The 14988-nt window shown below is 47.1% G+C and overlaps 1 protein-coding gene across 3 annotated transcripts in view; it reads left to right on the forward strand.

The window, feature by feature from the left end:
• The window catches only part of ITGAL (integrin subunit alpha L), a 43470-nt gene that overhangs the window by 18031 nt on the left and 10451 nt on the right, over positions 1 to 14988 (forward strand). For 2 of the 3 annotated variants that reach the window (XM_020901619.2, XM_070461200.1), the window contains exons 12-21: positions 2492 to 2643; positions 4474 to 4611; positions 5279 to 5476; positions 5621 to 5751; positions 7359 to 7519; positions 7609 to 7760; positions 10139 to 10228; positions 13372 to 13428; positions 13524 to 13597; positions 14141 to 14282. In XM_020901619.2, coding sequence (XP_020757278.2) covers positions 2492 to 2643; positions 4474 to 4611; positions 5279 to 5476; positions 5621 to 5751; positions 7359 to 7519; positions 7609 to 7760; positions 10139 to 10228; positions 13372 to 13428; positions 13524 to 13597; positions 14141 to 14282 — 1295 coding nt within the window. The remainder of the gene's footprint in view (positions 1 to 2491; positions 2644 to 4473; positions 4612 to 5278; positions 5477 to 5620; positions 5752 to 7358; positions 7520 to 7608; positions 7761 to 10138; positions 10229 to 13371; positions 13429 to 13523; positions 13598 to 14140; positions 14283 to 14988) is intronic. The other variant, XM_020901620.2, reaches the window with a different exon arrangement.

Here is a 14988-nt window from a genome sequence, read left to right on the forward strand (position 1 = left end):
GTAAAATAGTTGGCAAGGTGGCTCCCTAAATAAGAAGAAATAATGCCAAAGTTGAATCTCTAGTTAGGCACCCACCCCACAGTACACACACACCCCACACACACACACATAGATGTCTGTGTGTGTGTTTATATATATGTAGAAGTAAATATATTTTTGATTGCCTGCTATGCTACCGTCCTTCAGATCTTAGTTTATATTTCACTAGCATGGTGCCAAGCATCTTACATCCATGATCTTATTTAATCCTCAAAACTACCCTGTAAGATTGGTACTGCCTCATTTTTTTTTTTTTAATAAGAAAACTGAGGCTCAGACACATGAAGTAATTTACTCAAGATTACACAGCCAGGAAGAAGTAACACTTGGATTAAAACCTAGTCTCTCTAATTTCAGAGATCAAGCTCTTAATCCCTGTGCTTCAGGAATATACATGAAGAAACCAGGAGAGTGGTTCGGCCTCTTCACCGTTCCTCTCCTGGGCTATAGAATCTCAGACATCTCTTTGTCTCACTCACTTTGAACTGCTCTAAGCAAAGAAGGTCACGCAGGGAAGATATAATCTGAGAGATCGGGAATGACATATACACATTACTATATATAAAAAAGAAGTACATACAGTATATAGCCCAGGGAACTCTATTGAATACTCTGTAATGGCCTAAATGGGGAAAGAATCTAAAAAAGAGTGGATATATGTATATGAATCAGTTTGCTATATACGTGAAACTAACACAATATTGTAAATCAACTATACTGCAACATAAGTTAATTTTAAGCAAAAAAAAAATAAGCAAAGAAGATCAAGTTGGGTTAGTGAGCCATCTTCAGAGCATTCTGATAAGCTGGCTCTTGGCTCTCACACAATCTCTAATCTGATTTCCTGCAGCATTTGCTCCAGCATTTTGTCAGAGTAGGAACAGAGGGCAGGAAACCTCGCCACAAAAGCTGTGAAGTATGAAGATAACCTCCGTGATATCTTGAAGCAGGAAATGTTTTCATGTCGCCTGCTTTTCTTTTTTTTCTTGAGGTATAGTTGACTTACAATAATATATTAGTTTCAGGTATACAAGATGGCATTCAAATTTTTATCAATTATGCTCCATTTATGGTTATTATGAAATATTGACTATATTCTCTGTGCTGTACAATCACTACTCTTTGTGCTTGCTGTTCAGTCACTCAGTTGTGTCCGACTCTTTGGGACCGCATGGACTGCAGCATGCCAAGCTTCCGGGGCCTTCACCATCTCCCGGAGTTTGCTTAGACTCCTGTCCTTTGAATCAGAGATGCCATCCAACCATCTCATTCTCTGTTACCCCAACTCTTTAAGTTTACATTTCAGTATTTTTATTAGGCTATGTCTCCAGGCTGATTGATCTGTATAATCTTTTCATTTCAACCTTTTCTATTAAATTTTTATGTAAAAATTTTCAAACTTTTGAGAAAAGTTAACAGTACAGTGAACACCCATACACTTTTCACCTTAATTTATCAGTTAACATTTGCCACTTTTGATTTATCTCTCTTTACATATATACACATATATATGCAAAGAATAATATACCATATGTATATTATTTTAGCAGTCAGCATTCTCCAGAGAAACAAAGCCAACAAGATATATCTAGGTCTGTATCTTTATATAGATACATAATTCTTTTTGTCTCGTTTCTTATCTATCTATCTATCTATAAAGAGATTGGTTTTAAGAAGCTGGAGACTTCCCTGGTGGTCCAGTGGTTAAGAATCTGCTTGCCAGTGGGGTGGACACAGGTTCTATCCTGGGTTCAGGAAGATTCCACATACTGTGGGGCAGCTAAGCCCATGCACCACAACTACTGAAGCCCACGTTCTAGAGCCTGTGCCTGTAACAGAGAAGTTACCAGAGTGAGAAACCCTTGCACCACAAGAGAGTAGCCCCGACTTGCTGCAACTAGAGATAAGCCCAAGGGAAGCGATGAAGACCTAGCTCAGCCAAAAATAAATAAATATTTTTTCTTAAAAAAAAAAAAAGAAAGAAAGAAATTGAGTCATGCAGTGTGAGCGCTGCCAAGTCTGAAATCCATAGGGCAAGGCTGGCAGTCTTGAGGCCTCTCTTGCCTGGTTTTTAACCTTCGTGCAAACTTTGCCTTCTTCTTACTAATATATCCCATTTTATTTCATTCTTTAAAAAGAAGGTCGTCTCCTTTACAAACCCTCTGGTGAACTGAGTCTCCGGGAGATGTTTACCCCGTAGCACGTGGCTGCTTTGTCTGCGCATGCGTGTTACCCACAGTTTGAGAAATAGTCTTGGACCACGGCGCCAGGATTTGTACCCCTCAGAGTACATGACTGCTCTTCTCAGGAGAAGGTCTTCCGACTATCTCAGTGCATCTTTGCCGCTAACCCAGCTTCCCAGGATCTCCACCACCGTTTCCCCTGGGGTTTTACCTTCTTTCAGCAGCCCTTGTGTTTCTGACTCCAAGCCCCTCGCTCTCTCTCTCCTCAGGTTACACGGTGACCTGGCTGCCCTCCCAAGGGACCACGTCATTGCTGGCCGCTGGAGCCCCCAGATACCAGCATGTGGGGCGGGTGCTGCTGTTCCAACAGCCAAAGGGAGGAGGACCCTGGAGCCAGATCCAGGAAATAGACGGGAGCCAGGTGAGCGTGGCTGCAGTGGCTTCAGGCGATGAGGGGCTGGCGTGATACTAGTTATGCTCTCTGTTGTCTTCTGAACACTCATTCACTCGTTGTGTGCTGCCCCTGTGCCAAGCACTGTTACATTAGTTCCCCACAAAGCATCTGGGGTGTTTTGTCATCCCCTCTTGCCAATTTAGGGGCTTCCCTGGTGGCTGATCATCCAGTCCCATCACTTTATGGCAAATAGATGGGGAAACAATGGAAACAGTGAGAGACTTTTTTGGGGGGGAATGGGAGCTCCAAAATTACTGCAGATGGTGACTTCAGCCATGAAATTAAAAGACGCTTGCTCCTTTAAAGAAAAGTTATGACCAAACTACACAGCATATTGAAAAGCAGAGACATTACTTTGCCAACAAAGGTCCGTCTAGTTAAAGCTGTGGTTTTTGCAGTAGTCATGTATGGATGTGAGAGTTGGACTATAAAGAAAGCTGAGCACCAAAGAATTGATGCTTTTGAACTGTGGTATTGGAGAAAACTCTTGAGAGTCCCTTGGACTGCAAGGAGATCCAGCCAGTCCATCCTAAAGGAAATCAGCCTGAACATTCATTGGAAGGACGGATGCTGAAGCTGAAACTCCAATACTTTGGCACCTGATGCAAAGAACCGACTCATTGGAAAAGACCCTGATGCTGGGAAAGATTGAAGGCAGGAGGAGAAGGGGATGACAGAGGATGAGATGGTTGGATGGCATCACCGACTCGATGGACATGAATTTGAGTGAGCTCTGGGAGTTGGTGATGGACAGGGAAGCCTGGCATGCTGCAGTCCATGGGGTGGCAGAGTCGGACACGACTGAGCAACTGAACTGAACTGAACTGGTGGCCCAGATGGTAAAGAATCTGCCTGCAATGCAGGAGACCCAGGTTCAATCCCTGAGTCAGAAAGATCCCTTGGAGAAGGTAATGGCTACCCACTCCAGTATCCTTGCCTGGGAAATCCCAGGACAGCAGAGCCTGGCAGACTATAGTTCATGGGGTGGCAAAGAGTCGGACACTACTGAGCAGATAACACTTTCACTTTCTTGCCAATTTAAGAACCCAATTTGGACTTCATTGGTGGTACAGGGGATTAGAATCTGTCAGTGCAGGGGGACATGGGTTCGATCCCTGATCTGGGAAGATCCCACATGCCATGGAGCAACTAAGCCCATGGGCTACAACTAAACAAACAAACAAAAAGAATCCGCTTGTCTAAATTCATATGGACTCTAAGTTGGATTGCTACTTGGCCTCCTTCATCAATTGAAATTGATCAGAGGCCAGACAGGAAACTCAGGCGTGGCTTTATTGGGGTCCTTGATGCAGCAGGGCAGATCAAGAACAACAGGTTCCCTTGCCGGCTTGCTCCATGAGAGGGGGCATACTTGTTCCTTCTATGAGGTGAGGGTAGGGATGCATCCAGAGGTCAGGCTGGAGGGATGGCTTAGGTGGTTTGCCCACTCCTTAGGTGGTGGTGGGTGCAGGGGGCATGTGCAATCCCCTGCTTTTGCTCCCAACCCCCCGTTTTTGCTCCAGGCTCTTCAAAAGCCACAGTTAGGTGTTTTGGTCTCTTTGAATCATTTGTCCAGAATTTGACCTCACTGCGGGTGTATACACAGTTATTTTTAGTCTCACAAGAGATGTGTCCAGGTGCAAGCATTGCAACACTGCAGCACAGGGTGCCGCAGGTCCCAGCTTGTCTCAGGATCCTTTATTTGAGGGCCTGGAGTAGGATGGATGTGGTGCAGCTGATGAGGAAGGAGGTGTGTGGCTCTGGATTTCTTCCTCAAACGTCTTCCTCTCCTTGCAGGTTGGCTCTTATTTTGGTGGCGAGCTGTGTGGCGTTGACATGGACAGAGATGGGGAGACAGAGCTGTTGCTGATTGCAGCCCCCCTGTACTATGGGGAGCAGAGAGGAGGCCGGGTGTTTATCTACCAGAAAAAACAGGTGGGGACCAGAACACTAAGCACAGAATGTGCGAGAAAGAGACTCCCAGGCTTTCTCGGGTCTCAATTATTCTGAAAGTTCCCTGTCTGACCCTGTGTTAATCAGACCTTTAGAACAATGACAAACAATAGCTAGTATGCAGGGGTGGCTAAAATGTGTGCCAGGCCCAGTGCCAAACTTTTTATATGTAGGCTATCCCTTTTGAGTTTCATAATCAGTTTCTGGGACACTGTGAGCTTCATGAATGGACATGTTGCGGCTCAGCAAAGTTGGGCAACTTTCCAAAAGCACAAAGTCACACTAACAGCAAAGATGGGAGGTTCCCTGGTGGTCCAGTAGTTAGACCTCTGCCAGATTAAAAAGGGGGAGCTAGCACTTGAACCCAGGTTGATGTGACAGCGCTGTTCCAGTTCTGGAAAGGACCACACCCAGTATTTCTGTAGTGTTCTTCCTGTCCAGTGGAGAAGGAAATGGCACCCCACTCCAGTATTCATGCCCGGAGAATCCCATGGACAGAGGAGCCTGGTGGGCTACGTTCCATGGGGTTGCAAAGGACTGGACACGACTGAAGCGACTTAGCATGCACACACACTCCAGATCCAGTGCCTCCCCCTGTGAAAGCTTGTTGAGTGACTGAGGCGGAACCTGTCGCCTTGCTCCTTCCCAGCTGGGGTTCCAAATGGTCTCAGAGCTGCAGGGGGAGACCGGCTACCCCCTCGGGCGATTTGGAGCCGCCATCGCTGCCCTGACGGACATCAACGGGGATGAGCTGACGGACGTGGCTGTGGGAGCCCCTCTGGAGGAGCAGGGGGCCGTGTACATCTTCAATGGGCAGCAAGGGGGGCTGAGCCCCCGGCCCAGTCAGGTGAGGACCCCGACCTGCCAATCAAAACCCATTCCCAGGCCCCTGGAAGCCTTCAAATCCCGATCCTACTCCCCAGTCCCGCTCTTCCCACCCTTCTGCCTGTCCTCTCCGCTAGCTTAGCATGAATTTCTCTCTTGGCTTCAGCGGATAGAAGGGACCCAGATGTCCTCAGGAATTCAATGGTTTGGACGCTCCATCCACGGGGTGAAGGACCTCAGCGGGGATGGCCTGGCAGATGTGGCTGTGGGGGCTGAGGGCCAGGTGATCGTGCTCAGGTAAGTCAGGACTCCAGAGTCCTACCTGCGGATAGTTGCAGCTCTCATCTGTTGAGCAGTTGCAGTGTAGTAGGCGTCATGCTAAATGCCTGTCACCATCAGCGCATTTGGTCTTCAGCCCAAGCCTGTTCTCCTGTTCTTGTCTGGATCTTCTTGTCTTACTCCAGATTACACAGCTGCTGTCCAGTGACAGATTGGGGTTTGAACCCACGTCTGTCTGACACCGGCTTCCCTGGTGGCTCAGTAGTAAAGAATGCAGTTGCCAACACAGGAGACGCGGGTTTGATCCCTGGGTGGGGAAGATCTCCTGGAGAAGGAAATGGCAACCCACTCCAGTATTCTTGCCTGGAAAATCCCATGGACAGAGGAGCCTGGTGGGCTGAAGTCCATGGATTCTCAAAGAATCGAATACAACTTAGTAACTAAACAATTGTCTGACACTAAAACCTCCTACTGAAGCTTGTGGTGGCTTTAGAACTTGGTCATTTGGGTTCAAGTCGAAGATAGCTATTGACATCTTGGGTCATCTTATCCCAGCCAGTTAGCTTCTCAGGACCTCAAGGTTTTAGTCATCTTTGAAATGGTGATGGCATTTCCTGCCTGACACCTGTTTTAGAGTCACTGGAAGCCTCATGTAACATCATATAGTGAATAGATATTTATTTATTGAGCACCTACTGTCTTTAGTACTGAAACAGGCATTGACTGGAGAGTATATGGGGTGGGGGGACATATAATAAAAAAAGAAAATAAATAGATAATTACAATTGTGATAAGTGCCACTAGGGACATGAACAGGGTTCTGTAAGACAGAATAGCAGGGGAGAACTACTATAGTTGGGTGGCCAAGAAAGGCCTGTTTGGGGATCTGGGACTTGAAAGAAAGAAGCAGGCTTGCAGAAATCTGGGATAAGAGCTTTTTATGTCAAAAGCCCAGGAGTTGCCAAGGCTCTAAGGAAGGCAAAAGTATGACATGTCGAGACTTCCCTGGTGGTCCAGTGGTTAAGAATCCAAGCTTCCACTTCAAGGGGTACAGGTTTGATCCCTGGCTGGGGAACTAAGATCCCATGTGCCTTGAGGCCACAATGTAAAAATAAATAAATATGTTGGGCCAAGATATTTTAAAAAATACTAAAAAAAAGTATGATACGTATAAGGCACTGAAAGAGGGTCAGTGTGGTAGGTGGTAAAACTGGAGAGGCAGGTGACACAGACAGTGAAAAGTTTGGATTTTATTCTGAATATCATGGAGCATCCTTGCAAGATTACTTGGCATTAAAGTAGTACAATATCTTAGTTCCCCAACTAGGGATCAAACCCTGGCCCTTGGCAGTGAAAGCTTGGAGCCCTAACCACTGAGCCACCAGGAATTTCCCTGACCTGTCTGTAAAAACTCACTCTTCTGTATGGAAAATATGTTGGAAGGCTGATAGGATGAATTATTATGAGGAGCCCTAATGAATGATCATTATTATTATTGTTGCAAAGAGACAGTGGCACCGAGGTCTGCTCTAGGGAAGGGAAGTCCTCTGGACTCTGCTGGAGCCCCAGGTCTGATTGGGGGTGGCAGTTGAGGCTGAGGGAGAGTGTTGTTTCCTGCCCTGCAGCTCCCGGCCTGTGGTGGACATCATCACAAACATGTCCTTCTCCCCAGCTGAGATCCCAGTGCATGAAGTTGAGTGCTCCTATTCCACCAGCAACCAGAAGAAGGAAGGTGTTAACATCACAGTCTGTTTCCAGGTCAAGTCTCTCATCTCCACCTTCCAAGGTCAGTACTGTCCTCCGGGTGGCCCCAAATCCCAGCCCCTGGCCGCAGGATCCACCAACACTCACCTCTCGCCTTTCCACCCTGCCCAGGGCATCTGGTTGCCAACCTCACTTACACTCTGCAGCTGGACGGCCATCGGACCCGAAGCCGGGGGTTGTTCCCAGGAGGGAAACACGAACTCACTAGGAACATAGCTGTCACCTCCGTCAAGTCCTGCTTTATGTTCTGGTTCCACTTTCCGGTAAGGAGCCAGCAAGGCTGCTCGGGGCAGGGGAGGGGTGGACGAGCTGACCGCAGCAGGAGGCAGCCCCGGTGCCAGGCTCAGCTCCTTCGTTGTCCAGCGAGGGTCACAGGTCACCTTGATCTCCCAGCCCTACCATTTCCTCTCGGAACCACAGTAGTAACAACACCTTCAGCATGTTTTCTTAGAGTCCTTAATCCATGTCCACAGGCATTTTTGACATGACTACAATTGTAAAGTACTTACCGTTTTTCCCATACTCTTTTCACATATTGTATATCAATTTGCAGTCTAGCTTTCAGATTTATTGATTTTCGGGGGAGCCACACTGAGCAGCATGTGGGATCTTAGTTCCCCAATCAATCAGGGATCGAACTCTCACCCCCAGCATTGGAAGCTCAGAGTCTTAACCACTGGACCACCAGAGAAATCCCCAGATTATTTTTAATGGCTAGAGAATATGTAGTCCTATGGAATATTCAGGCAAGGTGGTGTGTCACTATTTTCCAGGTATACATGGTCATTCATTATTAGCATCCATCCCCAAAAGAATTTTAAGTTATCATTAGTTTAAATAACTGCCAGTATATCCAAATTCAGTTTGCTGACAACCATCCTGTGTGAAATAGGATTGATACTAAATTTTATCCTGGTCTCTTAAGAATTTCATAAGAGACTGAGTATAAAATTGGTGTATAAGTTTGTTTTTAATTTTTTATTAAGGGAAATTTTGGACATACAAAAGCAGAAAAAGTAGTTCAGTGAAATTCCAAATACCATCTCCTGGTTTCAACAATTATCAGCTCACAAACTTACTTCATTCAGAGCCTGTCTGTCTCATACCACAAATCCCCACCATAGAATTTAGACATTTTAAACAGAAATTTACCAGAGAAGAGGCATTGTGACATCATGGAAAGACTTTAGACTTGGGAGTTGGAAGGGTCCGGGTTCACTCCCTAGTTCTGGTCCTTAGGGAAATTGTGTCACCTTTTTATACCTCATTTTCCTTGTGTTTAATTTGAGGGTAATGACACCTACCTCTTTGAGTTGGGGTAAATGTTACATAAGTACAATCTGAATGTGTCCAAAGTGTCAAGCACTAGTATTAAAAATAACATAAAAGACCAAGATTCTGGACTTCCCTCGTGGTCCAGTGGTTAAGAATCCCTCTTGCAGATATATACCCTGAGGAAACCAAAATTGCAACAGACACATGTATCCTATTGTTCATTGCAGCACTATTTACAATAGCTAGAACATGGAAGCAACCTAGATATTCATTGACAGATGAATGGATAAAGAATTTGTGGTACATATACACAATGGAATATTACTCAGCCATAAAAAGGAACACATTTGAGTCAGTTCTGATGAGGTGGATGAACCTAGAACCTATTATACAGAGTGAAGTGAGTCAGAAAAAGAAAGATAAATATCATATTCTAACACATATATACAGAATCTAGAAAAATGGTACTGAAGAATTTATTTACAGGGCAGCAATGGAAAAACAGACATAGAAAATAGACTTATGGACATGGGGAGAGGGGAGGAGAGGGTGAGATGTATGGAGAGAGTAACATGGAAACTTACATTACCATATGTAAAATAGATAGCCAACAGGAATTTGCTATATGGCTCAGGAAACTCAAACAGAGGCTCTGTATCAACCTAGAGGAGAGGGATGGGGCGGGAGATGGGAGGGAGGTTCAAAAGGGAAGGGGTATATGTATACCTATGGCTGATTCATGTTGAGGTTTGACAGAAAACAACAAAATTCTGTAAAGCAATTATCATTCAATAAACAATTAAAAAATAATAATAGAAATAAAGTGCACAATTAAACAAATTTTTAAAAAAATCCCCCTTGCAATGCAGGGGACACAGATTCAATCCTTGGTCCGGGAACTAAGATCCCACATATCACAAGTAAAGATCCTAGGTGCTACGACTAAGACCCAAGGTGACCAAATTAATTTCTTAAAAAGACTAAGACCCACTCCTGTTCTCAAGGACCTAAGATATTCTGGTGATTCCGGAGTATTTTTTCTTTGTGCACGCTTTGGTAGTTGTTGCCTAGAGGAGTCTGACAAAGATCTGGGGGCTTCTGTTAGGACTCAGGGAGGAAAAGTGCTGTGGTTGATGGCTGATATCTGCCTTGGCATTGGGGCTGAGGGATGAACACTGGCAGAAAAGCAAGTCGGGCATTTCACAAACACCCGATGTGTAGTAGACGTATTCCCATGACTGGTAAGTTCTCAGACAACTAGCTGCTGGAATTCCATCATTTATGAAGTATGGACAAGGTGTATCTTTCACTGGAAGTGTGGTAAAGGTTAAACTCATGACAAGGAGTGTATTCTTTTTGCCCTCAGTTATGCATTCAAGATCTCATCTCTCCCATCAACGTCTCCCTAAGTTACTCTCTCTGGGAGGAAGAAGGGACACCGAGGGACCCAAGGGCGGTAAGAACAGATCAGTTGGGGGAAATGATAGTAAACAGGGGAGAATAGAAATTCGATTTGGCAAGATTGTATTATATTGGATTCAAGCAGTAGAAATGAAATATGCTTACTTAAGCAGGAAGGAGTCTATGGGAGTTTTGTACTTAAAAGACATTTGGAAACCTGGGGTTGGCAAGATGGGGGACCAGAGTGGGTAGAGGCTCTAGGGGCTCTCAAGAGGAAGAAACAATGGATGGACTGCCCAGGGCATGATCCCTTCTGTGACTCTTCTCCCAGCCCCTCAGCGCATCAGCTTCAGACTTCATTAGGCTTCTCTTGCTCAGTCATATCTGACTCTGCAACGCTATGGACTATATAACCTGCCAGGCTCCTCTGTCCATGGGATTTCCCAGGCCAGAATATTGAAGTGGGTTGCCATTTCCTCTTCCAGGGGATCTTCACGGCCCAGGGATTGAACCTACATCTCTTGCATTGGCAGGCAGATTCTTTACCTCTGGGCCACCTGGGAAGCCCCATTAGGCTTCTAACAGGAGGCAAGTTTCTGAAAGATGCAAATTCCAGGGAGAGAACACCAGAAGGCCTAGGACCATCCCTTATCTGTGGAAGAACAGGGCACCTTGATCAGCCTTGCCCAGGGGTACTCCACTGAGAGCAGGTAGTTCCCACAGAGCCTCACTGGGGTGCCCTTGTTATGAAAAAGAAGAGGAAAACCTCTCTACCCTGGTCTACCTGATCACAGGCTCCACGCCCAGCATCAAAAGCCTGATTTCCTCTTCTGAAATCCTTGACACTCAGCTGCTGGTTTAGCTTCTGTTGGAAGGGAGCAGGAGACTTCCATCTCTTCTGATGGAAGGAGAAGGAAATGGCAACCCACTCCACTATTCTTGCCTGGAAAATCCCATGGACGGAGGATCCTGGCAGGCTACAGCCCATGGGGTCACAAAGAGTCAGACACGACTGAGCGACTTCACCTTCTGATGGAAGGAACCTGGGCCTGGAAGCCTGAAGATGAGGATTTTTTTTTTTTTAAGGAATATTCTTGGTTGGTTACAGACCCAGCCAAAGCTATTTATTTTTTAAATTTATGGCTGTGCTGGGTCTTGGCCACTGCACAGGCTTCGCTCCAATTGCAGTGAGTGGAGGCTACTCTCTAGCTGTGATGCCCAGGCTTCTCTTTGCAGTGGCTTCTCTCACTGCAGAGCATGGGCTCCGGGGCGCGGGCATGTGGGCCTCCGCAGTTGCAGCTTCCAAGCTCTAGAGCACAGGCTCAATAGTTGTGGCTTAGTTGCTCCGAAGCCTGGGGGATCTTCCCAGACCAGGAATCGAACCCCTGTCTCCTGCACTGGCAAGCAGATTTTTCACCACTGAGCCACCAGCCAAGGATTTTTTTTTTCCTCCAGCACAAGAAGGTTCTGCCTTACTCCGGGACTGTCTCTTCTCTGAAATGAGTCCCAGCATTGTGAAGCCCCTTCAGAGCCAGAGCATAGTGACTGCTAAGCAAATGGTGACTCTTTTTTGCGGCTTTTGCCAGTGCCCCACTCCCCAACCTGCCATTCAGTCAGGATGTATAGGGAAAACCAGCAGTTTCTCCCACTGGTACTAATTTTTTTTTTTAAAAAAAGGCAAACTGCAGGGTGGCAACTCGGGGTTAAAAAGAGACCTGAGGTCATGGTTGTCGAAAAGGCTTCCTGGGGGATCTATCATTGGTTCTGGATCTCACAGAATGAATGGACTTTGTGGGGAGGAGAGGCATGGTTTTAATTCTGGAGACAATGGGAAGATGGGTTTAGCTTCTGTCAGGACAACTGAGCAAGGCAGAGGCCCTCGATGCGCCTTTGGGGACCTACTGTGGTTTCTGGTGGGTGGTGGGAATAATCTACGCGTGAATGTTGAGGGTAGGCTAAACCCCTCAGCAGAGACTGCCAGGACCTCTGCCTTTAAGGAAGAGTCAGAGGCTGCTTGGCAGGTGGCTCAGAAGTCAAGGAGCCTGGAGTCTTCTCTAGAACATAGAGTTGATCACCCATAAAATATTTCTGTGACCCCATTACCCTCCACTGCCTAATATGAATTGCAAGGCCAGGGGCAATCTGGACCCTGCATCTGGACACCTCCTGACAGGTGGCACCCCAGCCTGTCTGAGCCCCTCTCTGCTCCTTACACCTTACATGGGCAGTCTCTCTTGCCTTGGTCTCAGTGTAAATTGTTCTTTCTTCCTCTCTCTCCATCCTCTTCACCTGGCTCCCTCCTCCTCATCCTTTATATTTCGGTTGTGATGCCATCCCTTCAGGAAGCTTCCCTGATCTCCAAGCATGGGAGGGTCCCCTTCTACACCCTCTAAACACATCCTATACTTGTCCCACCCTCACACTTGAGGGTGCTTGGCTGTTTCTCTCACCAGATTGAGAGGAACGGCAGGGTGTCTGTTTTGTTCTCTGGTTTGGGGGGTGGGGCGGTCTGGAGGCTTCCCAGGTGGCGCTGGTGGTAAAGAACTCACCTGCCAAGGCAGGAGACATAAGAGACTCGGGTTTGATCCCTGGGTCTGGAAGATCCCCCGAAGGACGAAATAGCAACACACTCCAGTATTGTTGCCTGGAGAATCCCATGGACAGAGGAGACTGGAGGGCTACGGTTCACAGGGTCACAGAGAGTCGGACATGACTGAAGCGACTGAGCGCACATGCATGGGAGTCTGGTCCAGAGCAGAAATTCTAGAAACATTGAAAAAACTGGCCTTGATCCGATAAGAGCTGGAGAGCTATTCTAGAAGGAAAGTGGGACTCCAGGAAGAGCTATTCCCCAGCAGAAGAGCCTAGAAGTTGTGCAGTCAGGTTTTCCTGTGAGCAGAGATGTTGGGCTGGGGGAAACTGGGGGAGTACTTGGTCAAGGCCCAGATCTCCCGGCCAGGATGGGAAGTGGACTCACATGCTGAGCCTTCCTCAAGGAGCTGCTTCCAGAGGCGGGCAGCACAGATGGCCTTGGGCGGAGTTGGGAGGGTGGGGCCCACAGTGGGAAGGCTTTGGCTCCTGGGAGGGATGCAACCACAGCCCCCCGAGCTGAGCCCCAGCTCTGAGCCGCTCCAGCTCTCCTCCGTCAATTCTGCTGCCTCAGCCACCCTCTCCTGTGTTCCCCTCCTCCATGCTCAGCAGGGCAGGGACATCCCGCCCATCCTGAAACCCTCACCACACTCGGAGACCAAGGAGGTAAGAGGGGCAGGGGGGCAGATAGAGAGGTGGGGGGCCAGCCCTCCTGGGTGTGGGGACCTGAGCCTCCAGGTCCTTTCTTCTTGGCCTTTCAGATTCCTTTTGAGAAGAACTGCGGAGAGGACAAGACTTGTGAGGCAGACCTGAAGCTGACCTTCTCCGACATGGGGTCTGTAAGGCTTCCCACCCCCGGGCCCTCCTGTTTCACTCAGTGTTTTCCCAAGGCAGCTCCTGGCTATAGAAGGAACACAGGGTGCATTTCCCTGGTGGTCCAGTGGTTAAGAGTCTGCCTTGCAATACAGGGGATGTGGGTTCAATCCCTGGTCAGGGAACTAAGATCCCATGTGCCTCAGGGCAACTAAGCCTGCGTGCCACAACCAAGAAATGATGCAGCCAAAAATAAATAAATATATAAGTATTTTTTAAAAGAAAAGAAATAAATAGTATTTGTATGAAGTGACGGTCAGAAGACCTCCATGGACACTGACTCTTATTTGTCATCTGGGCCTTAGATTCCTCCTCTGAGAAATGCTAGTTCATTGCAGCCCTCCTATCAGGAATAGAGGAGATAGCAAAACTTAAAACCTGTGCATAGGAGCATATTTTGCTGTTTCTTTTTTCTGACCTACCGGATCCCTCAGTTCTGAAAGCCTCCACCTCTGACCCTGTTTCTTTCATGGACTCCCATAACTTTGCCCTGATTTCCCCTCAGATCCAAAATCCTGCGTCTAACCCCCTCCGCCAGTCTATCTGTGGGGTTGACACTGAGGAACACAGCAGAAGATGCTTACTGGGTCCAGGTCACCCTGACCTTCCCCCAGGGACTCTCATTCCGCAAAGTGGAGACGCTGAAGGTGAGTGAGAGGGCAGGGCCTGCCCACAGACCAGGTGCCAGGCTAGTCCTGTGGCATCTGCAGCCTCCTGGGGCCCCAGGTGGCCAGGACAGCCTGAAGATGTGGGTGGAAGTCTTCAGACCACGTCTGGCTTCTCAGCCTGATGGCCACCCATGAACTGTGAGATACAAGATTCATGCTCTGTGAGCATCAGATTTGCCAACAAGAGGTGAAGCTGGTTCATGTCAAAGTATGGCAAAAATCACTACAATAAAAATTTTAAAAAAAGGTGAAGCTGGGGATGTCAGGGGATTAAAGAGAAGGTCGCGTGAGATGGAGAGCGTGACAGAGGCTTAAGGACCTGGGGACCAAAAAGATGTTCACAGATTCAGGGAGATGGAACCACCTTCCTCCTAAATGTGACCAACATGTTTTCGAGGAATGGCCTGGGTTTTTTTTTTTACTCCAGTTTTATTGAGATATAATTGACAGAAAGCACTGTATAAGTGGAAGGTGTACAACAAGAAAAAAGTACACTCACAGTTCATGCAACCATCCCCACTATCTATCTGAAAAACTTTTCCATCAGCTCAAAAAAAAGTTCTGTACCCCCAAGCAATAAATCCCATTCCCCACTCTCTGCCACTGGTAACCTTTAATCTGTTTCTGTCTCAATGAATTGGCCATCTCTAGATATTTTATATACCTTGAGTCATACAGTATTTGT

This window comes from Odocoileus virginianus, chromosome 33 (genome assembly GCF_023699985.2).
Source record: "Odocoileus virginianus isolate 20LAN1187 ecotype Illinois chromosome 33, Ovbor_1.2, whole genome shotgun sequence".
Taxonomy (NCBI): Eukaryota; Metazoa; Chordata; class Mammalia; order Artiodactyla; family Cervidae; genus Odocoileus; species Odocoileus virginianus.